General features: G+C 31.3%; 3 protein-coding genes across 3 annotated transcripts in view; 1 reads left to right on the forward strand and 2 right to left on the reverse strand.

Annotated features, from left to right (window-relative positions):
- LOC105626241 (sodium-coupled neutral amino acid transporter 9-like) overlaps positions 1-9,597 on the reverse strand; it is an 11,844-nt gene extending 2,247 nt beyond the window's left edge. The window contains exons 1-3 of the mRNA XM_012207546.1: positions 9,428-9,597; positions 8,626-8,779; positions 7,927-8,063 (exon numbers count right to left, since the gene is read on the reverse strand). Of these exons, the coding sequence (XP_012062936.1) occupies positions 7,927-8,063; positions 8,626-8,779; positions 9,428-9,597 (461 nt within the window). The remainder of the gene's footprint in view (positions 1-7,926; positions 8,064-8,625; positions 8,780-9,427) is intronic.
- Positions 9,598-14,323: 4,726 nt separating this feature from the next.
- On the forward strand, positions 14,324-17,159 carry LOC105626242 (phosphoglucomutase). Its single transcript, XM_012207547.1, has 7 exons — positions 14,324-14,575; positions 15,208-15,646; positions 15,727-15,929; positions 16,009-16,211; positions 16,308-16,499; positions 16,593-16,776; positions 16,847-17,159. The coding sequence occupies exons 1-7, from the start codon at positions 14,324-14,326 to the stop codon at positions 17,069-17,071; spliced, it is 1,698 nt and encodes a 565-aa protein (XP_012062937.1). The 3' UTR covers positions 17,072-17,159.
- Positions 17,160-22,751: 5,592 nt separating this feature from the next.
- Positions 22,752-25,563, reverse strand: LOC105626243 (U3 small nucleolar ribonucleoprotein protein IMP3). The gene is made up of 4 exons (XM_012207548.1): positions 25,427-25,563; positions 23,031-23,345; positions 22,884-22,956; positions 22,752-22,775 (listed from the first exon to the last, which is right to left on the reverse strand). The coding sequence occupies exons 1-4, from the start codon at positions 25,561-25,563 to the stop codon at positions 22,752-22,754; spliced, it is 549 nt and encodes a 182-aa protein (XP_012062938.1).
- Positions 25,564-26,209: the final 646 nt, after the last annotated feature.

Consider the following 26,209-nt stretch of genomic DNA (forward strand, 5'->3'; position numbering starts at 1 on the left):
TAATGTGCATATTACGTTACGTTCATGTCACGCAAACATTTCTCCGATAATCAACATATTTTGTATATCGTATTCAAGCTTATAAAAGATATTCCTATCTGTCTTGTTCACAAGATCAGTTGCGCATTAGAATGCCTATTATCGTCATATCGCTATATTTTTAACGCTCATATCTAATACAAATCCCATAGGCGTATTAGAGATATATATATATATATATATATATATAGATCAAGAACAATGTGTGTATCTTTATCCTACCGTTGAACTTGATTCGATATTGTAAAGGCCATTTCACGAAATCGTACGTAATAGCGTCTCCTTTGCGACCGCAAGATAACCGCGTGATTTCGGAATACTTTCGATCAAGACACATTTTCGGTTATGGTGCAATCAACACTCGATTTCTTAAACTATCAAGTATCTTTTTTATTCTAATTTTATTATTTATCTTCGTTCTAATTTTTTTTACTTATCAGTCGGACGAGAGCAAAACTTAATTTCATCATTAAACCTTCATTTTTTTATGTAAACATATCGAAAGTATCAAACAAGCTGACATTAAAAATGTCATTTTGATGTCAAATATCATCAAATTGCTGGATAACGACTAATATTTATCTCATTTTTAAATTTCTAATCTTGCTATATATTACTTTCAATTTATCATCTTCTCTTTCTGTTTATCTTCTTAAGAAAATAGATTACATTATAAAAAAATAAAAATAGAAATAAAGAAAAGAAAGAAATACAAAAATTAATTAGAAACATTTTGTATAATTTATGGTATATAATTTTATATAAGTATAACATGACACTATATAAGATCGACAATTTTATATTATAAGTTTATATTATAAGTTTATACTATAAATAGAACATAATATAAAGTTACGATTTACATGACTATTTCAAACGTATCCATCTCTCTTCTTTTAATTATTCTGTTTATTCATTGGACGATGAATCGGAGCGAGATTTAATTTCATTTTTAAGATAAATTTATAATGAATTATGAAATCATAAACCGCATATAATCTATGAAGAAAAATATCTACTAGCAAAAATTTAAAAAAAAAAAATTCGATCTTTTTCTCTATTAACTGAAGTTTTCTATCATTTTACAATTTTCACAATGATTAACAAGATATTAATTACTAAAAATCATCAAATATTGATTTTCAATATTTTTTTATTTAAATACTATTAATTTTACCGAAAAATAGCTAAATGATAAAAATTATTTTTTTTTCCATAAAGTTCTGAGAATTTTTTAATATCGCATTTTCTCATATTGCTAAAAATAATTGCCAATAAGAAGATGCAGTAAAAAGTTGATTAAAAAATCTGAAAAAATTCTTAGAACTCTATGAGAAGAAAATAAACAGTTTTTGTCTCTTGATGTTTTCCTGTAAAGTTGATAGTATTTGGATAAAAAAAATTATTGAAGATTAACATTCGGCAATTTTTAATAATTAATATGTTAATCATTGCGTTAAAAATTGCAAAATAATAGAGAACTTTTTGATACAGTTTAGTTCCAATCTATTCACACAAAAGCGCCTAGATTTCAAAAATTGTGGAATGGCCTGTATATTTTTTGTAAAAGGTAAAATTCTGAAAGTTTTGACTTTAATAATATTGTGTCCTTTATACTGATAAAATATTTAATTTTTTATTTTTATGATAATTAGTCCTTTTATTTTTAAAATTAGAAAAACATAATTTGATATCGTGCACTTGATACGGGTACTATATATATTGATGACTTTCTTTCTAATGAATTATTTTAATTTCGACGATATGTAGAGTCCGACCAACATTTCGATTTCGATTTCGATAAAAAATCAGGGTTTCGATTTGATTTCGGTTTTAGCCAAAATTAAGTGAAAATTTCAGTGGATAAACCGAAACTGTTAAGTTGCAACACGCCAGTGTTTCAAAAAACAACTATTCAATTGTAATTATTAACTCGTTGATTAAACTGACAATTTGAATACAAACTTTGATGTGATCCTAATAATAATAAATGTGATTTGATTTTTTTAAAAGTTGAGGATGCAACGTATACATGATGTGTGTGTTTAATTAATCATTTGGATGCATATTATATCAATTTAATACGTTATTCTTTAAATACATTGCTGAAATTAGGATAATTTAATAAAAAGTTAATATATATCAAGTGCTCGGTATAAATTAAGTAATAAAAGGGTAAATTAAACTGATATAAATTACTTTTACATTAAAGAAATCATCAGATATTGTTGTGAGTAAAAAAAATTAATGAAATAAAAAATGCTCGTATATTTTCTTAAAAACACAATGTCATGGCTTATTTCGAGCTATAATTAAATTAACTTTAAATTTATATAATTTATTAATATAATTAACAAACGTTTCGGCTTACAAAGCCTTCTTCAATGCTACAACGCAGAGATATAATCTTAAATTAACGAATAAAAAATAACGGATACAATAAAAATTTAAAAACCATCAATGATGAAATGTCAAAATATAAAAAAATATTTAAAAAATTCGAACATCAACGTACGTATCCCGCCATATGACAATAAGCTAGGAACATTTGGATACTTCAGTCAACAGTAGATTAATTATTCATTGATAAAATAGATTTGGCAAATTCCTTAGTTGAGATCGAGAATCCAGTTGTCACAGACTTGTATCAAACGATTTGAGAATTCTTTAATTACGAGTATTTTATGATATTCTGTACAAATAGATTTATTAGAACAAATAGATTTATTAAGATAATATATTATTAGTGAAAAAGAGGTACAGAATAAAAAAACTATTGAAATTTAATGAAAGATACTGAATTATTAGATAACTCTTATTTTAATATACTTGACGATATACGAGAACATAAATGGTCATAGTTTTGAATAGACTTGTTTTTACATTCGACTTTATTGACTTACTTTTATTTGACCTTACTTCACATCAATTAATTTTCAAACGAGCAACAGTCAGTATCTTTATTGTATTTAAATATTGGATTTTTGATTGAGAGTTTTAGATTACAGTATTTTATATAAATTACCGTAAGTTATTATTTGATTCTATACCTCTTTTTCACATTAATAATATATTATCTTAATAAATCTATTTGTTCTACAGAATATCATAAAATATTAAATATCAAATGTTCCTAGCTTATTGTCATCTGGCGGGATACGTATTGACGTTCGAATTTTTTTAAATATTTTTTTTATATTTTGACACTTCACCATTGATGGTTTTTAAATTTTCATTGTATCCGTTATTTTTTATTCGTTAATTTAAAATTATATATTTCTGCGTTGTAGCACTAAAGGTTTTGTAAGCTGGAACGTTTGTTAATTTAAAGTTAATTTAATTATAGCTCGAAATAAGCCATGACATTGTGTTAATTTTTAAAAAAACATTAATGTTAAATCCAAGCTCCTGTATAGGAGTAATAGGAATAAATTGTACATATCTTAAAACAAAATAATAATTACAAAAGTAAGTAAATTTACTGGAACATTTATTAATATTTATAATATACATGTATGTATATATATTTCATTGTTAACAACAATTCGATTCAAGATACACAATCGATTTCCTGATCTCATTGCACGCTTCTTAATTCTCATTCTCATTACGAAAATTAGCTTCGCATGCAAATTGATGGCAGAGAGAATGAGAGAATACTGCGATGTATCCGGCAGTGGCCGGTGCTCGGCAGAAGTGCAGCTCTGGTGCGCGCGCTCGCCGCCCGGCTTCATCCAGCGGTAACTAGTGACTTGATGAGAGGAGGAGGCGGAGGAGGAGAAGGAGGATGAGGAGGAGGAGGAGGAGGAGGAGGAGAAGGAGGAGGAGGAGGAGGAGGAGGATGAGGAGGCAGAGGAGGCGGCGGCGGCGGCGGCGGCGGATTGCCGGCTAAGGGCATTCACCTTCTCGGGGCGGTCGTCTGTTGCCCGGGCAACAGACAGAGCGGTAACCCCTTCGGGGCGTCCCGTCGCGCCGCGCTTTAGACGCTCCGCTTTCCGATCGTCGTCGCGCGGCGCGGCGCGACGCGGAGCGTACACCTTCGTTCCCGCGTCTCGGAAACGAGCGGCCGAGTCCTGGCCTCGGGATCAAAGATTAAGAAAAGGCCCGGACACGAGCGAATCGAGAACAGAACGACCGTCGCTCATCCGCTCGTTTTCCAGACGCGGGAACGGGAGGAAGCGGGTCAGCTTCGCGAGTCATAGTCGTTAGTCGCGCGTGTGTTGCCGACGGTCAGGACGCGAATCGTGATGTACGACGATTCCATCTACGGGGAAACCTACGAGATCGCGGCGGCTACAACGGTAAGTCTATCAAACCAGTGTCTTCGAATATATTGCTCGTTAAAAAGCCCTCACGTCGGCGTCCAGTCATGCACGATCATGTATTTATTTAGGTTATATCAGTCACATGTAAAGACGTGACGGTGTGTTCCGTACTTTTTTTTGTGCGAGTATAAAGCGTCTTGCCTCTCGCGCGTGGATTCGATTAGAGGCGTGATTGACCCGTCGATTTCGCGAGAGACATAAGTGTCATTGATTTGTTTATGTTAACTGATAATTGACGAGAGAAAACAGTTACGACATTGATCGACTCCCCTTATATCGTCAGCTATAAAAAGAAGAGACGGAGATGATTTCTCTCTTGATTTTCATCGCAGAGGGAGATACCTTTTTCGCGCTATTTCTTTTCCGAGGACAAAGGAAGTCGGGAGGGGAAAAACCTGCGCGTTAAGGACTATGTTTATTTTTTAGATCTATTGTTTTTACGCGGTAACGCTAGTCAGCAATAAATCTGTTTACGTTGCGTGAAATTCCTAAAAATGTTTGCATTTAAAACGAGATAAACATATATATTTGAATGTTGGAAAGAGAGAAAGTGAAGATTCTAATGCGTGATGAAATGTGAGTTTAACTTTAATCTCGGTTCAATTTACTTTTTTTCTTTTTCTAATTTTAAGCTCGTCAGAGAATGGTTCAAAATGAATTGAAATTCTTAATCTATTCGAATGCGTATTTTAAATACAAAAACTTTTTTGGATTAAATTAAAAAAAAAACTTTACTTCCTAGTTTTTGAATTCAGCAGATTCACGATCTATTTTTAAAAATTGAACTTATTTTTTTTTATTGAAAGACATAAAAAATGTGCTTCATGCAATATAAATGAATAAAAAGAAATTGGGCATTAAAATTCGGATTGATTCGGATTTGCAAACGTTGAAATGAATCTTTTTTAATTTACTGAAAGAATTAAGCCCATTTTTCTATTATTAGAATTAACTTTTATCTTGGATTAATTTACTCTTAGATTAATTTACGTCTTTTTTAAATTCTAATTAGAAGATAAAAAAAATAAGTTAAACCAAGATCAAAATTAATCTTACATTGATAGAACCGGGTCTAATTAAAATAAAAAAATAGATAAAGAAGAAGTTGTACTAAGATTAGAAATTAATTTATATTAGCGGAAACAAGCATAAATATATTAAAAAATGTAAACAGATCTAATCGTGCGGATTAATTTCGCGCGTTTGCAAATCTGAACTACGAATTACTATATATTAATACCGCGCTTTATCTTGACGGCGCTCGTTTTTTAACGCGCAACGCGAGATTATTTGCGCGCCATGATAGCGTCTCTAAAATAATAGTATTGTCGATTTCGCCCCTAACGTCGCGCATACGCACGTACACACGTATCGGTCTGATGCGATGAAGAAAGAATCAATTCAAGATGCGCTGATGCAAGTTTCGATCCGGTTGCCATCAGCCATCTACGTAAGATAAATGACCGTATCGAAAGATTTACCCCGTATGTACCGATTGCAGAACATGCTTGAGCAAAAAAGGAAAAACAAAACACACCACGTTAAACGATGCACGATAAACAGTATATTTTACCATTGATAAGCGCGTCGCCATCGATTTCTATTTTTTTTTACTTCTTTCTTAACACCCCCTTTTTTACTCTCCTTTTACATGCACCATACGCCGGAGAGTCAACTAAAGCCAAGATGGGCGAGGAAGTGATTTCTCGAATCGTCGGCTTGGCGCAAACACACTCCAAAATATTTCTTTACCTTTGTAAAATATTTCTTTATCTTTCTTTTCGATCATGAAGTAGAATAAGTATTGAAACTTGCTATTGGAAAAGTTATAACAACATGCATGGATGTTGATGAAATAATTAAGAATTAGTAATATCGAAAATTATTTTTTTGGAAAGTTGTATTATTATTATTATTATTAGGGATGTGTGTGCCGAATAGTGAATTTGTCGAATAACCGGATTTTATTTAACTTTAATTACACGAAGAGATTGGAAAAGTAAATGTAACTGTTTTTTTTACTAAAGCAAAAAGATTGCGAATTGGAGATTAGAATTCAACTAATTAGAGTAAAACAAATATTTCAATTCACTCCAATTCAATTACAACATTAGTTCTCAATCTCTAATGTAGAAAATAAACTCAAGTAATACACTCAAGTAATACAGAAATATTGTATGTTTCTTCTGAAAATATGAAATATGTAGCAGAAAACATATAGCAAATAAACGCAAAAGATGATTTTGATTTTAAAATTTTTTAAATTATACATGTATATTACATCATATACATGTTAAACAATAATCAAACGGTAATAAATATATTACTATTATTTAGTTAAATTAGTCACATATGAAATATCTTGATCTCACATGATGTTTTAAAAATCTATCATTTCTCACGTAAATATTCACGTGATCTATGGACAACCTGACTAAATATTTATTAGTATAAATACTTATTAGTACAAATATTTATTAATACAAATTTGCCATAATTATCTTTAGTACAATTATTATTATCATTACTGTATATCTTTTTGCTTCTTTTTGCATACGTTCTATTTTTGTAAAAATAGAATAAATGTTGTGTTTCTTATGCTGCTTATCTGCACATCAGTTATTGAATTTATATTTATATTCTGTTTCTTATTCCGCTCATCTGCTTATCTGCATATCTATTACCAAATTCTATTTATTTTCATTCTTATTTTTATTTCTGCTTCGGATTTAAGTTTTTAGACATAACATTACTGCTGATGCCTCGCTCATCTTGAATGCGTCTTTCTTTATCGCGTTTATATTACTGCTCTTGTTTTTTGCTCTTATTTTGCATCAATATTATATATTATTATATTTTTATTTTATATATTATTATATTTATTAGTATACCTACGCAATATAAGTTAATATAAAATGATTTTATAAGTTATATTAACATAAAAGATATATATTATTCATTACATTTGTAAAATTTGTTTGAACAAATTTATTTGACTATCCGGTCAAATTAATTAAACAGTTACCAGATATCCGGTACATACCTAATTATTGTAGAAATACTAAAACAATATTCTATATATTATAGTTAAGAGATGCGCCCTACGTTAACAAATTAATGTTACAAAAGTGCGCACCAATACAAGTTCAAGATTCGATTACAATTTTAATATTTTGATCTTTAAAGAGAAAGGAAATATATAAATGATATATAAATTTAATTAATCTCTTTCGATTTTCTATAAAAAATATGCAACATTTTTACATGAATCTATTTCTATTTTCTACACTAGAGATTGAGAACTGTGAATCGAACCAATTAGATAATTTTAATCTTAATCTGTTGAATGCTATCTTTGCTTAGGAAAGCGTATTTAGGACAAACCTAGGAAAGGGTATCGATCGGTGTGACTCATTGATTTTAAGGGGGTCGTCCATTAAGAGCATATATCCTGTATAAGCGTAGTTCGAAAAATTTGACATGCTCCATCCTCCTATTTTATCATATTCACAAATTCTTATTAAACTTTTTCTATTCACAGATTTTATTTCAAGACACTTACATAGTGACCAGTGAACTTTGCTTCGGTTTGAGATCCTTGCAAGAAGCCTGTATGATATCGGGTTGAAATTGCAGAGGTCCAGGCACAAAGTCTATCTCGTGCACTTTCTTTGTATTGGAATTTTCGTTCATCAATGTCTAGCAATAAAAAAACAGAAAAGTGATACATAAAATTAAAGGAAATCTTGTATTATCTGCATTAATGCATTTACCATTCAAATAAATGTACATATATTAACATTTTTATTTTTTATCATATTTCATATATATGAACATGTAATGAATTTTCAAATTTTTAAGAAGTTTTAGCAGTTTTGACATTTATAAATTATTTTCTTCACTAAAATTGATTTGATTCGCTATTTATTTTAATTAACATCAATGTAGAAATTAAATAAATGAACTTGTTATTTTTGTTTTTGAAGAAAAAAAGAAAATGGAGGAAAAATTAAATTTGTTTATTATAAAGTTTAATTTGTATTTATATCTCAATGTATTTTATGAATACACAATAAATTAAATTAAATAAAAACAAGTGCAATATTAAATTTAATAAAAAACATGAAATACCATAATCATTTTTTTAACAATTCATCACTTAAATATTGCTACATGTTGAAACATGTTTTTTTTAAAAAGCTGATTTTCGTAATCCATGTTATGGAGAAAAAAAATACACAAACAGTTATATTATTCTTACCAAGTTTACATTGCGCGGCTCGTAATTTTTTTCGCTTACTGTGCAAGGTGAATTTGCCATTGTGGAAATGAATAATTCACTATTTTTCGTTGAAGGAATTGGCCTCTTTGGTGTAGCTAAAATCGTGTTGTAACTGGAGTCTATGCTTCCGTATCTAGATAAGACAACAGAAAATACATACTTATAATTTCTGCAGATCTTTTATAAATAATATAAATATAATAGATACATGTTACTACATATCTACATTATTATATCCATTATTAATATTAAATCTATTATTATCCACGTTTTTAATTTATATACGTAAAAATGTTAACAGTATTAGCTAACAGCAGTCTGATTAAAAATAATCCCATTCATTCAATGGTAATATTAATAAAATACGTCATATTCTTGCTTTAATCCTTTTAAATCCAATTTTATTGAAACCGTGCTAAAAAAATTTTTTTAAATTTAATTCATGCGTGTTTTAATAAGTAGTTCATATTAAACAATTTTTTTTCAAAATTTTGACTTTCCAGAATATACATTATTATATGTCGATGTCAGATTCAGATGATATTGATAGAATTAAATAATTTCAACGGATAATGTCTTTAAATTTGATGTACATAGGATTTAAAAGAGTTAATACAATGTTATTTGTTTCATTAATACTTATTTTGAATAAATAAGATTATTTTCAATTAGACTGCTGTTGGTTAATGCTGTTAATACAATATTATTTTTCCATGTACATTATTATATGGAAAAATACAATACATCTCCCTCTCGCAGATGCATTTCATACACATCTTACATCAAAGAGCAGCTGGCCGGGCTTGGATCTAAGTCGCTTGTGTCCGAATCGTCGAATATCACCAGTTCCGGACTCGTGCGAGATTCTGAAGAGAGTAACGGCGTGCTCTCGGATCCGCTGTCTCGTGTCAGCGAGGAATCGCTGCCTGGGTAAACACGGATCTTATACATAATAATGTCTAGGAAGTTGAAAGTTGACAAAAAAAATAATGTAATGCAAGAAAGTTTCTTTTTCCGTTTAACACTTCGGCGCTTCCTCGCAGCAGTTGCTCAGAGTGACGAATATCGAGTGGAGCATGCAAAGATGCACTAGGAAACACGAAGCTAAACGACGAGCATTCTACATCGCGTTGAACTATATAATCATGCTGGATGAGATTTCTTCTTGCGTCATCATCTTTTTTCTTCTTTTTTTAAACACAAATCTGTTAAATTCGCCGAATGCGTATCACCCCAAGAGGTGCGAGCACCAGATAACAGATTCAATAACTGGCTTCTTACGACATTTACTGTTTATCGGAATGACAAATGTGTCTTTCTTTGATCCAAATTAACTGATTAATAACCGGGATCGCGTGAAAAGTTATCGTCGGGAATTTTTTGGCGACACGATAATCCGGTATCAGCATATTATCCGTGGTCGCTGTGAAACTGAAAAATTTTGACTCACTATCTTCTTTTTCTTTTCTCTCTAACACGATCGATCACGATCTGGTCCCCGTGATGTAGACTGGACAACCGGCAAGATCCGGAGGATTGAGAAGGACACTTCGCTTCCGTGGGAAGCGGTTACCGATCGCGCGCCCTCGTCTGGAAAACTGGGTTTTGGAGTAGGTACGTCCCCGTTTTATAAACTCGGACTTTGTATCAGTGGTATCCTTGACTTAGCACGCCTCCCTCCAGCTGCGTTTTTCAACGAACATGCCTCGCGCGCGTCCGTCAAACGAACGTGGCTAAAAACCGCTGATCGACCCGAGAATCTGCGAAAATTATGCGATCGATGACGATCGCATAATTTTCGCAGATTCTCTTGGCCTTCTTCTTGGTATCGATGTTCTTGCGGCTCCAGGACATCCGTGACTGACGCAAAGGAGATTCTTGTCTTTCTCGCCCTGTATTCCATTTGACACTCACATATGGAAAGAATAATTTTGAAGTATTTCCAAATTTGTCACTATTAAATTCATAATTTAAATTACATCTAATTTGAGTTATTTTTTTTTTTATAGGTCGCCAATGTTCCTACTTAATATGTCGTTAATTGAATTAAAACAATGAAATTGAACAATTTAATTCAAGAAAATGTATTAAATTTGACTCAAATTTAGTTTATCACTAAGTGCGTATTTAATATATATGTATGTATATGGACATTATTTATTTTAAAATTAATTGTAGAAGTGGGGTTTACATTACATTTTGGTTATATTATATTTATGTTATATTTTGAATACATATGGAAGTCAAAAATAACAAAATGTTATTTAACTCAAAGGATTGAGTTACCATTACTTCTTTGACATGTGATCACAATGATCTGAAAATCTACAGATCTCAAAATAATTTTGTTGAACCATTAAAACAATTATATAGGATTTTCAACGAGTAATGCTATAAAAGATTTTGACATTTTAGCAACCAGTTTGAATGACCTACATAATTATTTTGATAATACTTTTTGAAGAAAGATAATGTGAACTGCAACGAAATATTGGCATTCCAAGATTATAGATATCGAGATAACCGCGAAACACTTAGATTCTATAATTATTTCAATGGTCTATTTGATGTTACAAATGCTTTGAAGCATTCTTTAATTGATCAATTATCAAATAAAATTTATTCTTCTAATTAATTCTTCTAACAATCAAATGCTTCGAAACATTTATAGCATTAAGTGGACTATACCCCATTAAATCTCTGAAAACTTAAATCCTTTCGGAATAAAAATTGCACTGATGCGATTTGATATTGTTTATTTTTTTTTTGCAGAGAAATTATAATCTAAGTGTGGAAATAGTCACTAACTTATTATCAAGCTAATCCAAATTGTCGATGCAAATCAGCCTGAGTGCTTATAATTATGCTCGCTTCGCAGCACTTCATTCTTTTCTCACGCGTTGACTATGCGAAATAACCCCGTGAATGATCTTCCGTCCATCTCAATTTCGATCATTTATGACGTTTTTCCCGCGAGAATTCCCGGTATTTCTCGAGAGAAGTAAAGTTTTTTAAACAGATTTTTATTATGAAAAATTAATAATAATATCCTCTCAATGTTGAACGGTGCTACAAAGCTTCTCTTTTGTAGGAGTTAAACGTGTCTATTCTTTTTATTATTAACACTTTAAACGTCAAACTCGCGACCCTATCCACTTATCTCTTAGCGATGCATACGTAAGACGGTCGAGACTAGCCGCTTTGTACATTTGTTATCTTAATTCAAGCAATGTAAAGCATGACGTAAGTCTATCGACTTCTTACACAGCTTTCAACTTAAAACAACGAATTGTTACGTTTGTATATTCTCTCGTCTTTGGTATATATATAACACTACAAGAATAAAGCCTACATTTGCAGAAAATTGTTACACATCCATTTCTATTTTCTTATTTAGTTTCCGCGTTATTAAACCCCGCGTCATTTATCTACAAAACTTATCTCTATTACATACGCAACTACGCGACACATTCTTTTGTTGTTTTGCTTATTCATCCGCTCAGAAAGACAATTTTATACAAATCGAAAATCTTATCTCGTTATTATTAGAACTGAGAAAATTGGAGCACGACTCGAAAATTGGAGTAACCAACGAGTAAATACAATTCATATACGGTATATTTATTTCACATTATACACAAATATTATTCTTTTTTCAAAAAAAAGTTCTTGACATTAACTATCGCATAGATAGCTAGATTTGTAAACTCAGACAACATTTACATGTCTAAAAGATCTTATAAGACCTTTTTTAGATATATATGTCGAAAAGATGTCGAAAAACCGTCTTTATGACGTCTTTTAGATATGCGTGTTGTTGGGAAGATAATTTGATTAATCGAAAAAGCAGATTATTTTTCACTTATAGCGAATTCGATTGGACGCACCAGTGTGCATTAGTGCACATTAAAACAGTCATACACAAAATAACGTAGAGATATATTTATACATAAATAGAGAAAATCGATTAAATCCTGAAATACTCAATACATTTTATTGTACTATTAGATAAAATATGTATTTTATAATTCGAAATATTTGTATCTCGATAATTTCACTTTTATACTCAAATTAAATCGGTGTATAACTTTAATATGCACTAGTGCTTCCAATATAGTGCTTCGCCATTAGAATCGAATATAATAAAAGTCTTTGTGTTTTTCTTATAGAAAAAAGACAGTCTTTTTAATAATTGTTGAATGAAAAAAAACTTTTGAATGAAAAAAAACTTTTACGTAAGAATTTTATGTTTTTCTGTCTTTTTTTACACGCATGTACAATGCAAGATTACTATCGAAAAGATATGATTTTTCGAATAAATTTAATTTATGAAAATTAATTTTTCTAGAAAAACGCGCGTTTAAGATTTAATAATATTATTTTAACATTGTTCCAAATTCCCAGCAATCATTTAAAAATAAGCTATAATATTTTGTGTTGTAATTTCTGGTTAAAGAAAAAATTATACGAAATTTCTTTGAAATTTGATTTCAAAGTAGCAACTTTGCGCATTTTAGAAAATGAGATAGATATCCAAGTAGAGCACAAGTCATGATATCAGAATGACTCCAAAATGATTACTAAAAGTCACTTTTCAATCATTTATGAATCATTTTAACGTTATTTTGTTGTTATCATAACTGTTCTGCTTAGATTATAGAAATTGTAAATACTTATTAAGGGAATCTATAAGAATTCCTTACATAATAAAATTCCCAGAAATTCAAAAACTTAATCAAACATAATAATAATAAACAAAAAATTTAATAAAACAAGATGGAAGAGATTTTCAGAAAAATATATCCAGTATTTTATTGACATGATGTGTCACTACGTTTGCCTTAACACTGTGACACCATATCTCTTGATTTGAGTGATTTGATTAATTAAAATAAATATTAATTACAATAAATTATCTTTGTAACATCGTAATTATGAAAATGGAGTTACGCATGATATCGATATACAAGTGTAAAATGTAATCGATCTCTAGTGTTCTTTTTATTTCTCTTTTTCATTCTTTTCGGATTTCCTTCCTGCAGGATGCAGAATGTCTACAGAATCCAATCCAAATGTCAATGACTTACGATACTTTAACCTGCCTTTGTGTCCTTATAAGTTGAAAAATCACTTTGAGGAAAAAAAGAAGACTACTTTCCTTTTAGAAGACACAGTCAAGACTAATCGAGACAAACATCGTTCTGTTGGCATTCAATGAATAACTGCGGCGAGCAGTTAAGTGGAACGCAGCGAAAAAAAGAACGACATTTATGTCGATCGTGTCTCCTAAAAGGAAAACAGCCGAAGTGACAATGATTCTCGACAGCACGACAGCTTTAACCGCTGACGGCTGATGCTGATGGTCTATGGTCCATGTGATTTCGGTTGTGGCGTGCACGTGCGCACTCCCGGCTGGCGGCTCCCGCAATAACTGGCGGCGCGCGATCTTCCAAAATGGCGGCAACCGGGCACTCGTGCCCTTGCATGTCATTGACAGACCAAGTTCGGTCTGCCGCCGACAGTTATCGGACGACACGGACGGTTGTCGCAAGTGTTTGGTCTCCGTACAGTTTATTTTCTCGCCAGTCGCGACCAACAGATTAACCTCAATTTCCAGTTCCTCAACATTTTTTTTCTTCTATCAGTTGCAGCACTCCTGCGAAAGTACCTTGCGAGCATGACCGCGACGTCGGTGACGAGCCTGACGGTGAACACCCGGGTGTACGAGGGCCAAAAGCCGGGTACCTCAGGCCTACGAAAAGCCGTCAAGGTCTTCCAACAAGAACACTATACAGAGAACTTCGTGCAGGCGACACTGCATGCCCTGGGCGATCAGCTGACTGGCTGCACCCTCGTCGTCGGCGGTGACGGACGATTTTACGTGAGGGAAGCGGTGACGAAAATCATCCGAATCGCCGCGGCAAACGGGGTAAAGCCGTCGTAGAATAGATTGATATAATAGCTGTAATAGCAAATTCATTCATTCACTCGCATTACACTAAATTAATGCACGTTAAAAGCAGCTGTATATGAAATTAATGAAATTAAATGTAGAAACATAAATATAAATATCCAATAATGATGTTTAATAGAATACACTTGTATTATTTTATTGTCAAAGTTGATTATATTATGCCATTGTATTTAGATACTTTATATAAAGCAGTCTTTTGATATGTACTAATCTAGCATAATGTGAGTGAAATTCTAAGAATTAGAAGAAGATAACAAGTAAATTAAATAGAGATTAAAGTTAATCTATATTGGATAAAAAGTTAATCTATATTGGAACATAAAAATAAACATAAAATATACAGAAATAAAAATGAACATAAAATATACAGAAGAATTCATTGATGACATCAATTAACAGAATTAGCAAACTTAAGGTTTGATATTAGAAAGCACAGATTTATGTAATTTTTTTATAATACGTATATTATTTGATGACTTGACATTAATAACTTTAAATTAAAGTAATATAATTGGACAATTGTAAGGGATTATCTGATTATAAAATTATAATGTACAAACATTAGATATATTGTAATTTTTTTTTAGGTGAGAAAGTTAATAGTTGGACAAAATGGCATTCTCTCGACGCCAGCAGTGTCGACTATAATACGAAAGTATAAAACGCAAGGAGGGATCGTTTTAACTGCGTCGCACAATCCTGGTGGTCCTGATGCCGACTTTGGCATTAAATTTAATTGCGACAATGGCGGCCCGGCTCCAGACAACGTAACGAATAAAATCTATGAGATTACTAAAACGCTCCAAAGTTATAAAATTATTCCTGATATTAGTATAGATATTGACAAAGTGCAGAGTGTCTCTATTGAAGTGGATGGTAGACCATTTATTGTCGATATAATTGATTCTGTGAAGGATTATGTGGAATTTATGAAGGAAATTTTTGATTTTGCGAGTATTAGAAAATTATTACAAGGTAGTGCAGATAAGCCAGCATTTAAAATTCTCATCAATTCAATGAATGGAGGTTAGAGACATTATATAATTCGTATTTGACTTCCGCTTTTATTATCTAGATATTGTAATAGAAGCTGTAATAATTTTTAGTTACGGGACCGTACGTAAAGCAAATATTTAGCACTGAATTAGGCGTTGATGAAACTAGCTTAGTAAATATAAAGCCATTAGAAGATTTCGGTGGTTTACACCCCGATCCAAATTTAACTTATGCCAAAGATTTAGTTAATGCTATAAAGGAAGGACCGTATGACTTTGGTGCGGCTTTTGATGGAGACGGAGACAGAAATATGGTAAGCAAAATTCATCAAAAAGTGATCTAAAAAAATTGACCTCTAGATAAGAAATAGTTTCACTAAATTATACTTACAGATTTTGGGCAAGAAAGCCTTCTTCGTTACTCCTTCCGATTCCTTAGCAGTGTTAGCTGCTAATCTAAAATTAATTCCGTATTTTCAAAAGACTGGTGTTAAAGGATATGCTAGATCAATGCCAACGGCTGCGGCTATCGATAGAGTCGCTGTTAAAAATGGGGTAAAATTCTTCGAAGTTCCTACTGGATGGAAATATTTCGGTATGCAGAATTTTTATCTTACGGATATTACAAATTATCAATTTTATATTTGTTCAATATACTTTTTTTTTTTTTTTTTTTTTTTTTTTTTTTAGGTAAACCTAATGGATGCTGGAAATCTATCATTGTGTGGAGAGGAAAGTTTTGGTACCGGTTCCGATCATATTCGTGAGAAGGATGGAGTATGGGCATGTTTAGCCTGGCTCAATGTGATCGCAGGACTAGGAAAATCTGTGGAAAATATTTTATTGGATCATTGGAAAGTTTATGGAAGAAATTTCTTTACTAGGTACACGCACACACAGTCTATTATTTTTGAATACATATTTAAATATTTTTTAATTCAACGTTAATCCCTACATTTCTGGATGTATTGTTATAGGTATGATTATGAAAACTGCGATTCCGCATGCGCAGATAAAATGATGCAAAGCATTGAAACCCTAATTGAAAAATCAGATTTTATCGGTAAACAATTGCAGTACGAAGGTAAAGAGTATATTGTTAAGCAGGTGGATAATTATTCCTATACGGATTCTGTTGATGGTAGCAAAGCTACGAAACAGGTATGTTCTACAATCATATTACGAATAACCTCGTATTTTCAAACTAGTTATAATATTTTGTACGTGTTAGGGATTACGGATATTGTTTGCGGATGGCTCCCGCATCGTATTCCGTTTATCCGGAACAGGAAGTTCTGGTGCCACTATCCGTATGTATATCGATAGTTATGAGAATGATCCAGTTACTTTCGAAAAAGACGCACAACTTGTTTTAAAACCTTTAATTAATATCGCATTAGAATTAAGCGAACTTTGTCAACATACTGGTCGCAACGCGCCTACTGTGATTACATAAGTTCGCTCCTTACGTTCTTGCGTTGCAAAACTGTCTTAGAAACACAATAACAATTTATAAACTCGCGATATTAAAATAATAAAAATAAATAAAAAAGGGGAAATGAGAGTCACGCACAGTTGTCAGTGTACAAATTATCAAATGTAGATAATTATTAGAAATTCATTTATTTTATTTCAAACGTTTTGGCTCATCTTCAGGTCATTATCAGTGAATATTGTCGACATTTAAGGGGATCTTAAAACGAAGCTCGAACTCCGATGAAGTCACCAGAAGTCGTGCTGCGCATCGATATGTTTTTATATACTACCACATCAATATTTCATACACCTATGATACACGCAGTCGAACATTCGTGTCAATTTTCGTATAACAAATTCGTTGCAATAAAGCGTCTAAGTCTAATTCTAAGAACTCGACATTAGTTGTTCGTGTAAACTACGTGTCTGGAAATCATTATTTCGTACGTACAGGTTGCAAAACATTAATTCCAAGCAAATGTTCATGACTTGACAACTGAGATGCCATATTTCACTAAAAAATAGTAAAAAATATATCAATTTTTGATCGTTGATTCTCGACATAGATTCAACTTCCCAAATACGTATTAATGCATATACTTTAATCTTGAAAAAGAATTTTCGAATCGGTGAAAGAGAAAAAAGTATTTGTTATACAAAAATTACATGATTTAATCGGCAAAATAGGAAGCTTTAAAATCCCCTTAAACTTTGAAGGATGTTTCTAATTTCAACTGAGTAATTCGAACATCACTGGCAGATGAGTGTTTTTCTCGTATTTTAAGTGTAACGCAAGCGAATTTATTATACAATCAGAATAGGAAAATATGGAATTATATGATTCGATACTGTATAATTTAATTAAGATTGTAACTTGGACTTTCCTAGCAACAACATTATAATTTAACAGTATTAAATATTAAATCTCATAGGATCATACATGTGAGAACACATTAATAAGAAATAAATGCTTTTAACAGTCTAGCTAGATCTTAAGTGCTTGTATAATTTTGTGTGAATTTATATATTATATTACTATATAGTTTTTTAAATTACTTTTGAAAGACAAACTCTAAACTCTACTGTAGTAATATCACGAATTAAATTGATTAGCAATTTAACAATTCGATGCTCTTAGATTTTAGAACAACGTTAATAATGCTGAATAACATATTAAAATCTGTAAATAATTAATTTTTATTACGAAAAATATTGCCTCGATTGGAAGCCAAACTCAGATCTCTATATAACATTCCTTGCGAGCATCTTAAGCCTTCAGACTACCGAAGCTTTAATACATTATAATGTTTGTTGAAGATGAGATTATCTTAATTGTAAATTCTGCAGTATCGAATCATATAATTGATCTACGTTTTCCGAAAATACGGATAATATGAACAATTGCGCATAACTCTCATTTGAACTATCTTATCTCATTCAACTTTATCTCTTATTTATTCAAAGAGATTTATACAGTAAAGGTCCGGTTAAGGTATATATTTATTTGGATTGTAAAGATTTGTCCAATTTCAATATTAAAATCACGAAGCAATAGCATAATAATTGTTACTGGCATCAATGAAGAAATTTTCCATTTTTATAAAGTGTTACCGTTTTACGATTCCATCCATATGATGTACATACTGTGCATATTGGACGAGAACTACTCAATATGCATATCCGAGTAGCAATTGTGAGAAAAGTGTTTTAGGATCTATTAGAATCCTTTGCTAGATATTTAAGTAGATGTTATTGCTTGAATTCTCCTTACATCCATTTCAAGTTAAAGAATACGTAAACTTACTTAAATCTTAAAGTTTTGAGTATATGAAGAATGTCGGTATTATCCCTTTTTTGAGCATTAAGAGATACTTTGTAATTGTCTCTAATTATTGGGTAAAAATTTGATTAATAATTTATATATATATTATATATTTATATGAGTTTTAATGAGCATTAAAATTATGCTTATTTATATTATGATATGGATATATCTGACACATGTAGAGAGACTATTTGTGTCGGAAAATCTTTGGAAAAATGTTTCGCGACGTATCATTACATTATATAATGATATTGTTAATATGCAATAATCTATCTACTCGTTGTCGCAGCGTATGATAAAAAAAAAATCCAAAATTTATCGTGTCCAATTAAGAAGGTGTACTCCAAAAAAACTGAGCATAAAAATATCTTGTACTTACCTGTTATTAAAAATTATGTTGTCTGTATATTATTTCGGCGACATGTGTATTTTTTTTACTAATAGCTGACACTAAAATTGATAAGACGCTTTCGTTATTATCGTACATTTATATTTTGCAGCCATAAAATTGCAATGATATGTAATGAATGTCACCACGTGCATTCCGGTATGTAAAAATATAATTTGTAAAAATTACAATTTTGAATGGACAAAATAGGTACATTGTCAATCTTCCAAAGCTTATGTCTATCACGATTCATATTTGATATTCGTTCTATAATTTCCATTCATTTTCGTCCACACACATGAGTTTTACAGACTTTTACAGTGAAAATACTATCTAACGCTTAATTTAATATTCTAGAAAAATTAATTTGATTGATAATTGAATTGTTAATGATTAAATTAATATACTGTGGAAGAAGAGAATCATTTACTGGTTGATAATTTATCAATATATCAAGGGCATAAAGATTGGATTCAATCAGATAGCATAATATTGGAGGATTAACAAAAGCGTAAATTCGATATTGTCTTGAAGGACCAGTCTTTCCAACGTTCGCCAAACTTATTACTCTGTTTGTATTATAGCCAATGCTACGATCCAGGCAGAGATATAAGAGATTTATTTGTCAAATAAAGTACTAGATTTTTTATCTGAAGATGGAATGACTGGCCCTGTGAATGTAGCGTAATGGATAATAATAAGCGGCTTTAATTTATTCTGCTTAACAAAGTAAACATTTTATTAATAAATTAAGTCATCGTAAAGAAAACGTCACTGCGATCCACAATGGATGGTGATGCTGCTTTCAAATTCTAATGATATATTTCAGAATCCTTTTTCAGTGTCAGATTATTATATAAAAATTATATTTGAGTCTAATGTTGTAGATTTATTTGTATCGATAAATTTATACTTAAATTGGAGTGAGAAAGATATGAATCTTTTTACACTTCTTGTACAGTAGCATATGTAAAACTGCCTATGTAAAATTTATACTATTTATTGCAACACAAGCATAATACGAAGAGAATATTAAAATTTAAAAAAAACATTGAAGTTTTTGTAGATAGTAGTGTACAACTGTAAGAATCTTTTTTTTCATCAAAGCAGTCATCCATTGGTCTTTCTGAAACTTTCATATGTTCATTGATACCACGCACAAAGCTGGTCATTTCATTATGATTCCCAATTCTCTTCACTATTGCGAACTGCATTTAAATGCATACAGTTTTCCCAAAGCACTTTTTTTACTTATTTTTGTCACGGTTAATCCTTAATCATCTGATCTTTTTACAAAAATATATTTTTTTACTTTGCCTTCTCAAAACAACTCAGTTCTGACATTCGAATATCGAAAGAAGCATGGATGCTTAAATTGGTGAACTCACCAAAACCTGAGAAATAACCAGCAAGATCTTGTCATAATTTCTCAGAATTTGGCGACCCCAGATATAGCGATGTAGGTTTGCAAATTCGAATTTAGCGCGATACTCAGCGTTTTACAGTCTTCAAATAAGTAATTATTTAAATGAAATGATGCAACGGAAATTTTCATGCATTTTCTGCATTTTGTTGTGCGATATATTTGTTTCAGGACCATACAAGGACAACATAATTCACTGAGTATCTCGTTAAGATTAATAGAATAGAATACGTTAACGAATTTGTACAAAGAACAGTAGAATGATTCAAAAAAGAAAGAATTGAATTTCTTTCGAGAAGGGACAAAAGTCATAACAAGCACAATTGATGCGAAATTCTATATGTAACAGTATGTCTCCACGTAAGAAAAAATGAACAATAGATATAGTAATTTGAAAGTATGAAACATTCGATAGTTATGAGAGGCACTTTACTGTATTTCGCGAGTGGATGTCTCGACTATCGATAATTAATAATTGCACAAATGTATTACTAGTTTTCCTTTTCTTTTCATTTCGTCTTTGCTTCTTTCTTTTGTACGATATTTCACTATGGGCCTTTATATCGGAAATATCACATAAGCTCGTTTTACATTACGGGAAAACGCGCGATCATGACTCACGTTTCATTTCAAATAAATTGAATAAAATTTTCACGAAGCCGGTGTACGGATATGCCGTGGAGATAAATAAGAATACGGAACAAAATAAACGATATCGTTTTTTTTCCTTCTGTGAATAAATGCAGCGTGTTACGGAGAGATTTCGCAAGGCAATTATGTAAATAGTTGACGGTGAAGGAGAAGGAGAAGAGGAGGAGATACTTAGGGACCTGAGCCGACACACGCCCCCGTTTGATCTATTAATTACGTTCTAGAAAAGTACAAAGGAAAGAAAGAGACAAAAAAAAGAGAAAAAAGTGCATACTCCAAGTACTCTTTAGAACGTAATAAAGATTACTTAACGCGGCGGCGATGTCACAGAGACCAGCACAGAGACTGCCGATTACTATAAAGATATTAACATGTAACATTTGTATCATAATCATAATAAATACTAATTATCATTATAAGTATATGAATGAGTGGCTGCTCGGAATGCACGTGATATGATTCATCGCTGCTCCAATTTTTCTTTATATCGTTCCAGTGCAGTTGCAGTGTCTAATTCTGGCGAAGTATTCCTAACGTTCCTAGTACGATATAAATGTGTTCTCCTTATCAATTAATCGAATCAGTGTCAGCGGATTGTATAAAAATGCACATAACTGTACTTTTGTTTGCAGATTAGCGCTAGATGTGATCATACTAATTTTCAGTACAGCACATATCTTGAATGTGATCTTCATGTTATAAGCAGAGACTGAACATCGAAATAAAAACTAAATAGCAAAATTGAATACATTTGATTGGTTCGATTTTTATCTTAGTTATTATACAAAAAACATTGATATATAGTTGATATTTTTTAAATTTGTTGCAATCTCTGGTTATAAATAAAAATCAGTCTCAAAAAATCAATCTCATCTGCGCTAAACCTTAAGTGGTAAAAATCTTCATATTTACGATTATGTCAATGCATTCTTCGTGTCCTTATGTTTAAGTGATTATGTTCAAACGACATATACAATCTCAAAGTAGAGATAATTAATTCGACTTTTAATAAATTTATCTCATACAAGGAATCTCTATGCGTATTTTATTATTTTATTTTTCATATTTGTATTTGTATTTTATGAGAATTCAGATAATATTACAAAGAAAAAACAACTTTTTATTCTATTGTATTATTATAGTTTTATATTATTACTACTATAAAAAAAGACTTTTTTACGAACAACGATAGTTATTGTGGAGTTTATTAAAAGCAATGTTCAAAATATATGTTTTATATATAAACAAAAAATAAGATGTAGATTACTTTCTTCATTAACAGTTTTTTTTTATATACATTGATAGTTTTTTTATATACATTGTTGCATATCAACAGTCTTTTTGTAAAAAAAAAAACAAGAAAATTCAGTTGATCACACTATATCAAAATCATCCCTCTGTAAAACAAAAATTTATATATGTATTTATATATGTATTACATATAATTACGAAAATATAATTTAACAGCAATAATGTATAATAAGAGATGCTGAAAGAATTCTCACCTCGTTATTGTATTCCAATACGTGTTTCTTAATAGCAGATGTGTCTACCCATGTTACGAAGTCCTCTAAATTTCTGTAGTAAAACATACAACTGATATTGTTTTATTTGTTTCTTCATTTGTGCAGTGAACAGACAAAATATGTTACCTTGTTACCAAAAACGCTGGGTCTTTTACAACTTCTACTCCGACTCGGACATGACCCTGTTCTATCAATTTTGTCGCCATGGATATTGTCTGACTCATCTTATTGCGCACCATAATGACCGGGAGTCTTCGTCTGCAGAAGCAACTAGCAGTTACTTTTTGTGTCTGCGACAAGTCCCATTTGGTGGAAATCAGGCCTATCATATATAGCTTCTCCAACAATACGGCACTTTGCTCAATACGAAAGGGATGGTCAGGCTCGACTTCCTTAATCTTCCTACCTAACTCTCGTATATCTCGTGATAGTTTGTTGTATCTACAATTCATTGATATCCTTTATAAAGATAAATAGTTTCAGCACTCTTCGCACTTATCTTAAAAATCTCGCTTTAAAAAGCGAAAATAAAAATAAGAGCATGAAGTGTTAAAGTTCATTATTTTTACATTTATTTCACATTATACAGTCCTAATAAATCGTTTATTATTGTTTATTATGTTAATGTATACTGCCTGAAAAATGTGTATATTTCTACATGTTTGATTATTACAAAGAATATTACTAGAGCCTCTGTGATCTAAAAGCTTAGAATGCTCACACGGAATGCTAGAAATTCAAGTTCGATTTTCGACCGAGGTAATATTTTTTGTAATAAATTTATTTACAAATTTTCAGTACATTAAGGTCTTCTTAAAATTATGCCAATTAGGTAAAATTATTAAATTACAATTTAATTTGTGATACTACTATAATAATTCAGTTGCGTTTCTAACTCCAAAAAAGCAATTCAATATGCAACTTGAAAGATTATAAATGTATTTTATATAAATTCATGAAATGATATTTAAATTTTAAAATACTCAAGATCTAGCTTTGACCAATATAAAGGTATAATATTGGAACGCTTTCAAGCTAATATGATTCTGAAATTTAATCAAATTCCATTGCTGTAAACGAGATAATCAGATTTTTGCACTTCTTTGCGATATCTTGTTTTACGTATAAAGTCAGTATTAAAGTTCACTTGCATTATAAAATGAAATATATGGAGGCCCAATTCGCTTTACATTGTAACAAATTCAGACCTTGTTAATTCCGTTTGAGACAGTTCTGCTGATTCCATGTCATACGCTTCAAATATGACTTCTTGCTCTTTTTGCTCCTCTGATGGAGCTTTTGGATGAACTGCAGAACGCAATCGTGCCGGAATTATGGTTGGCACATCGGCATAATCAATTTTTTCGCGAATATTGTAACGAAAACCACGGGTACGTGGTTGCGTTTGACAAAAATAACAAGAATCAACAGAGTGTTCACTTTGCGGCAACCAAATTACTGGCGAAACATATTTTATCCGATATTTCTTTCGTTTATTTTCATCATATTTCCATGCGACCATAGCACGGTAACAGTAATAGCACACAATCTCTGGCGCATACCACAAATTTGGCACATAAAGCATAACAAAATAACCTTCAAAACCTTCCACAAAACTTTTCGATATCGAGCGCGAATATTTTGGCGATACAAGTAAACCACATAAATAGCAAAAGTTATTACGATTCGGGCACTGCATCCCCTTTACTTCTTTTTTAATTTGTACTTTGCTTCATCAACCTATTTTGCTTTTGTTTTGAACCGCGATCTGACAAATTCTAAAACACAGTGAGACATAATTAAAACATATGCGCATATGATTATGACCGCGGTCCGATTCGCGCGAAACGCTTAAAAATCATTTCATCCTTGTTGTTTATCAAATGTTAAATGAAGAACAAACGATGCTTATGAGCGTTGTCAGCATGAATCGAATCACGACCTATAAAGCATGAAAATATAATCGCGGCGCATGTTCGTATTGCCAGCATTTCGCGGCTGGCATTTCCTAACCTTAATAGTCGTCAAATTTAACAATTAATATCTCGGTCCATGGGGCAGAGAAATAAATTCACTACTTTATAAACAAAATCATTACTTTATAAATAACTTCACTACTTAAAAAATAAATTCACTACTTTATAAACAAATTCATTAAAAAGAAAACAAATTTATTACTTTAAAAACACAAATTGTTTTCATATATTATTCTTACGTTTTGAAAGCAGTAAATTTGTTTTTAAAGTAGTGAATTTATGTTTTAGAGTAAAGAACTTGTTTTAAAGTAACGAATTTGTGATCGCAGCACATGCTTAAATCGTACTTCATGATTGTGACAGATTTCCTAACCTCAATAGTCATTAACTTTAACGTTTAATATCTCGGTTCGCGAAGCAAAGATTTTTCTTAGATTCTTTTGTTTCATGTAAAAACGCGTCAAATTTCATCAAAATCTAATTTCATCAAAATCGGAGGTAAGGGAAGCATTCTAAATTACCTATTGATTTAATTATTTCACTTACACCGTATAATCCGATCTTCTCTGAATGCAATAACGTTTCAAGATTTTAACCTCATGGAGATTGTTGTCAACTTGCCAAGACAAGAAATCTACTTTTCTCAGCAATTTCTGCTCGTGATACTTCAGTTTTCGCACCATCGTGATTATCGATAGATTAAAAGCAATTGTTATCAACGCCGATCATAGTATAAACATGAGGTAGAAATGAGTATATAAGTACCATGAATATAAGTACTTATACATTACTATGATGCCGATTAACTAAAGCCCGTTCTACAATGCAAGTAAGGTTACGGTTAACAGTAAGGGTACGGTTAACGCGATACTGCAAACGCTTTAAAGCATTTTTTAATTGGTCAGTGTGTAAAATTCTTTCTTCTAATTGATTTATTAAATGCATTCAAAGCGTTTGTAGTACTTTGACCACAGCCTAATGCATGGTCTACAATGGGCAATAACAGTAGTTGATTATTAAGAAGGCATAGAATCGACCAATCATAGTTGAATGTGAGAAAAATAATCAATTATGATTGGTCGATTTCTACATCTACTCCTTAATCAACTACTGTTACTGCCCATTGATTGCGTTTAGCGGATTCAACAGTTGAATAAGCGTTCGTTGTTGTTGATGTACTCTTTTAGATCATCCAATCAGCATTTTAGATCTGGAAGTATACATAGCATATCAATAGCAGTGAGTGTTCACTCAACTATTGAGTCCGCTGAACGCAGTCATTGTATACCATGCATTAGAGGGAGTAAAATATGGCGTGAAGATCGGAAA

Source organism: Atta cephalotes, assembly GCF_000143395.1.
Source record: "Atta cephalotes unplaced genomic scaffold scaffold00005, whole genome shotgun sequence".
NCBI lineage: Eukaryota > Metazoa > Arthropoda > Insecta > Hymenoptera > Formicidae > Atta > Atta cephalotes.

Bases quoted from the DNA above. Each gene is read 5' to 3' on its own strand.
- LOC105626242 (XM_012207547.1), top strand. From the start codon at position 14,324: ATGACCGCGACGTCGGTGACGAGCCTGACGGTGAACACCCGGGTGTAC. The intron at 14,576-15,207 runs GTAAAGCCGTCG...ATTTTTTTTTAG, and splicing joins GAATCGCCGCGGCAAACGGG to GTGAGAAAGTTAATAGTTGG. The intron at 15,930-16,008 runs GTAAGCAAAATT...TTATACTTACAG, and splicing joins GAGACGGAGACAGAAATATG to ATTTTGGGCAAGAAAGCCTT.
- LOC105626243 (XM_012207548.1), bottom strand. From the start codon at position 25,563: ATGGTGCGAAAACTGAAGTATCACGAGCAGAAATTGCTGAGAAAAGTA. The intron at 23,346-25,426 runs GTAAGTGAAATA...AATGAATTGTAG, and splicing joins AGAAGATCGGATTATACGGT to ATACAACAAACTATCACGAG. The intron at 22,957-23,030 runs GTAACATATTTT...GTTTTACTACAG, and splicing joins CCAGCGTTTTTGGTAACAAG to AAATTTAGAGGACTTCGTAA.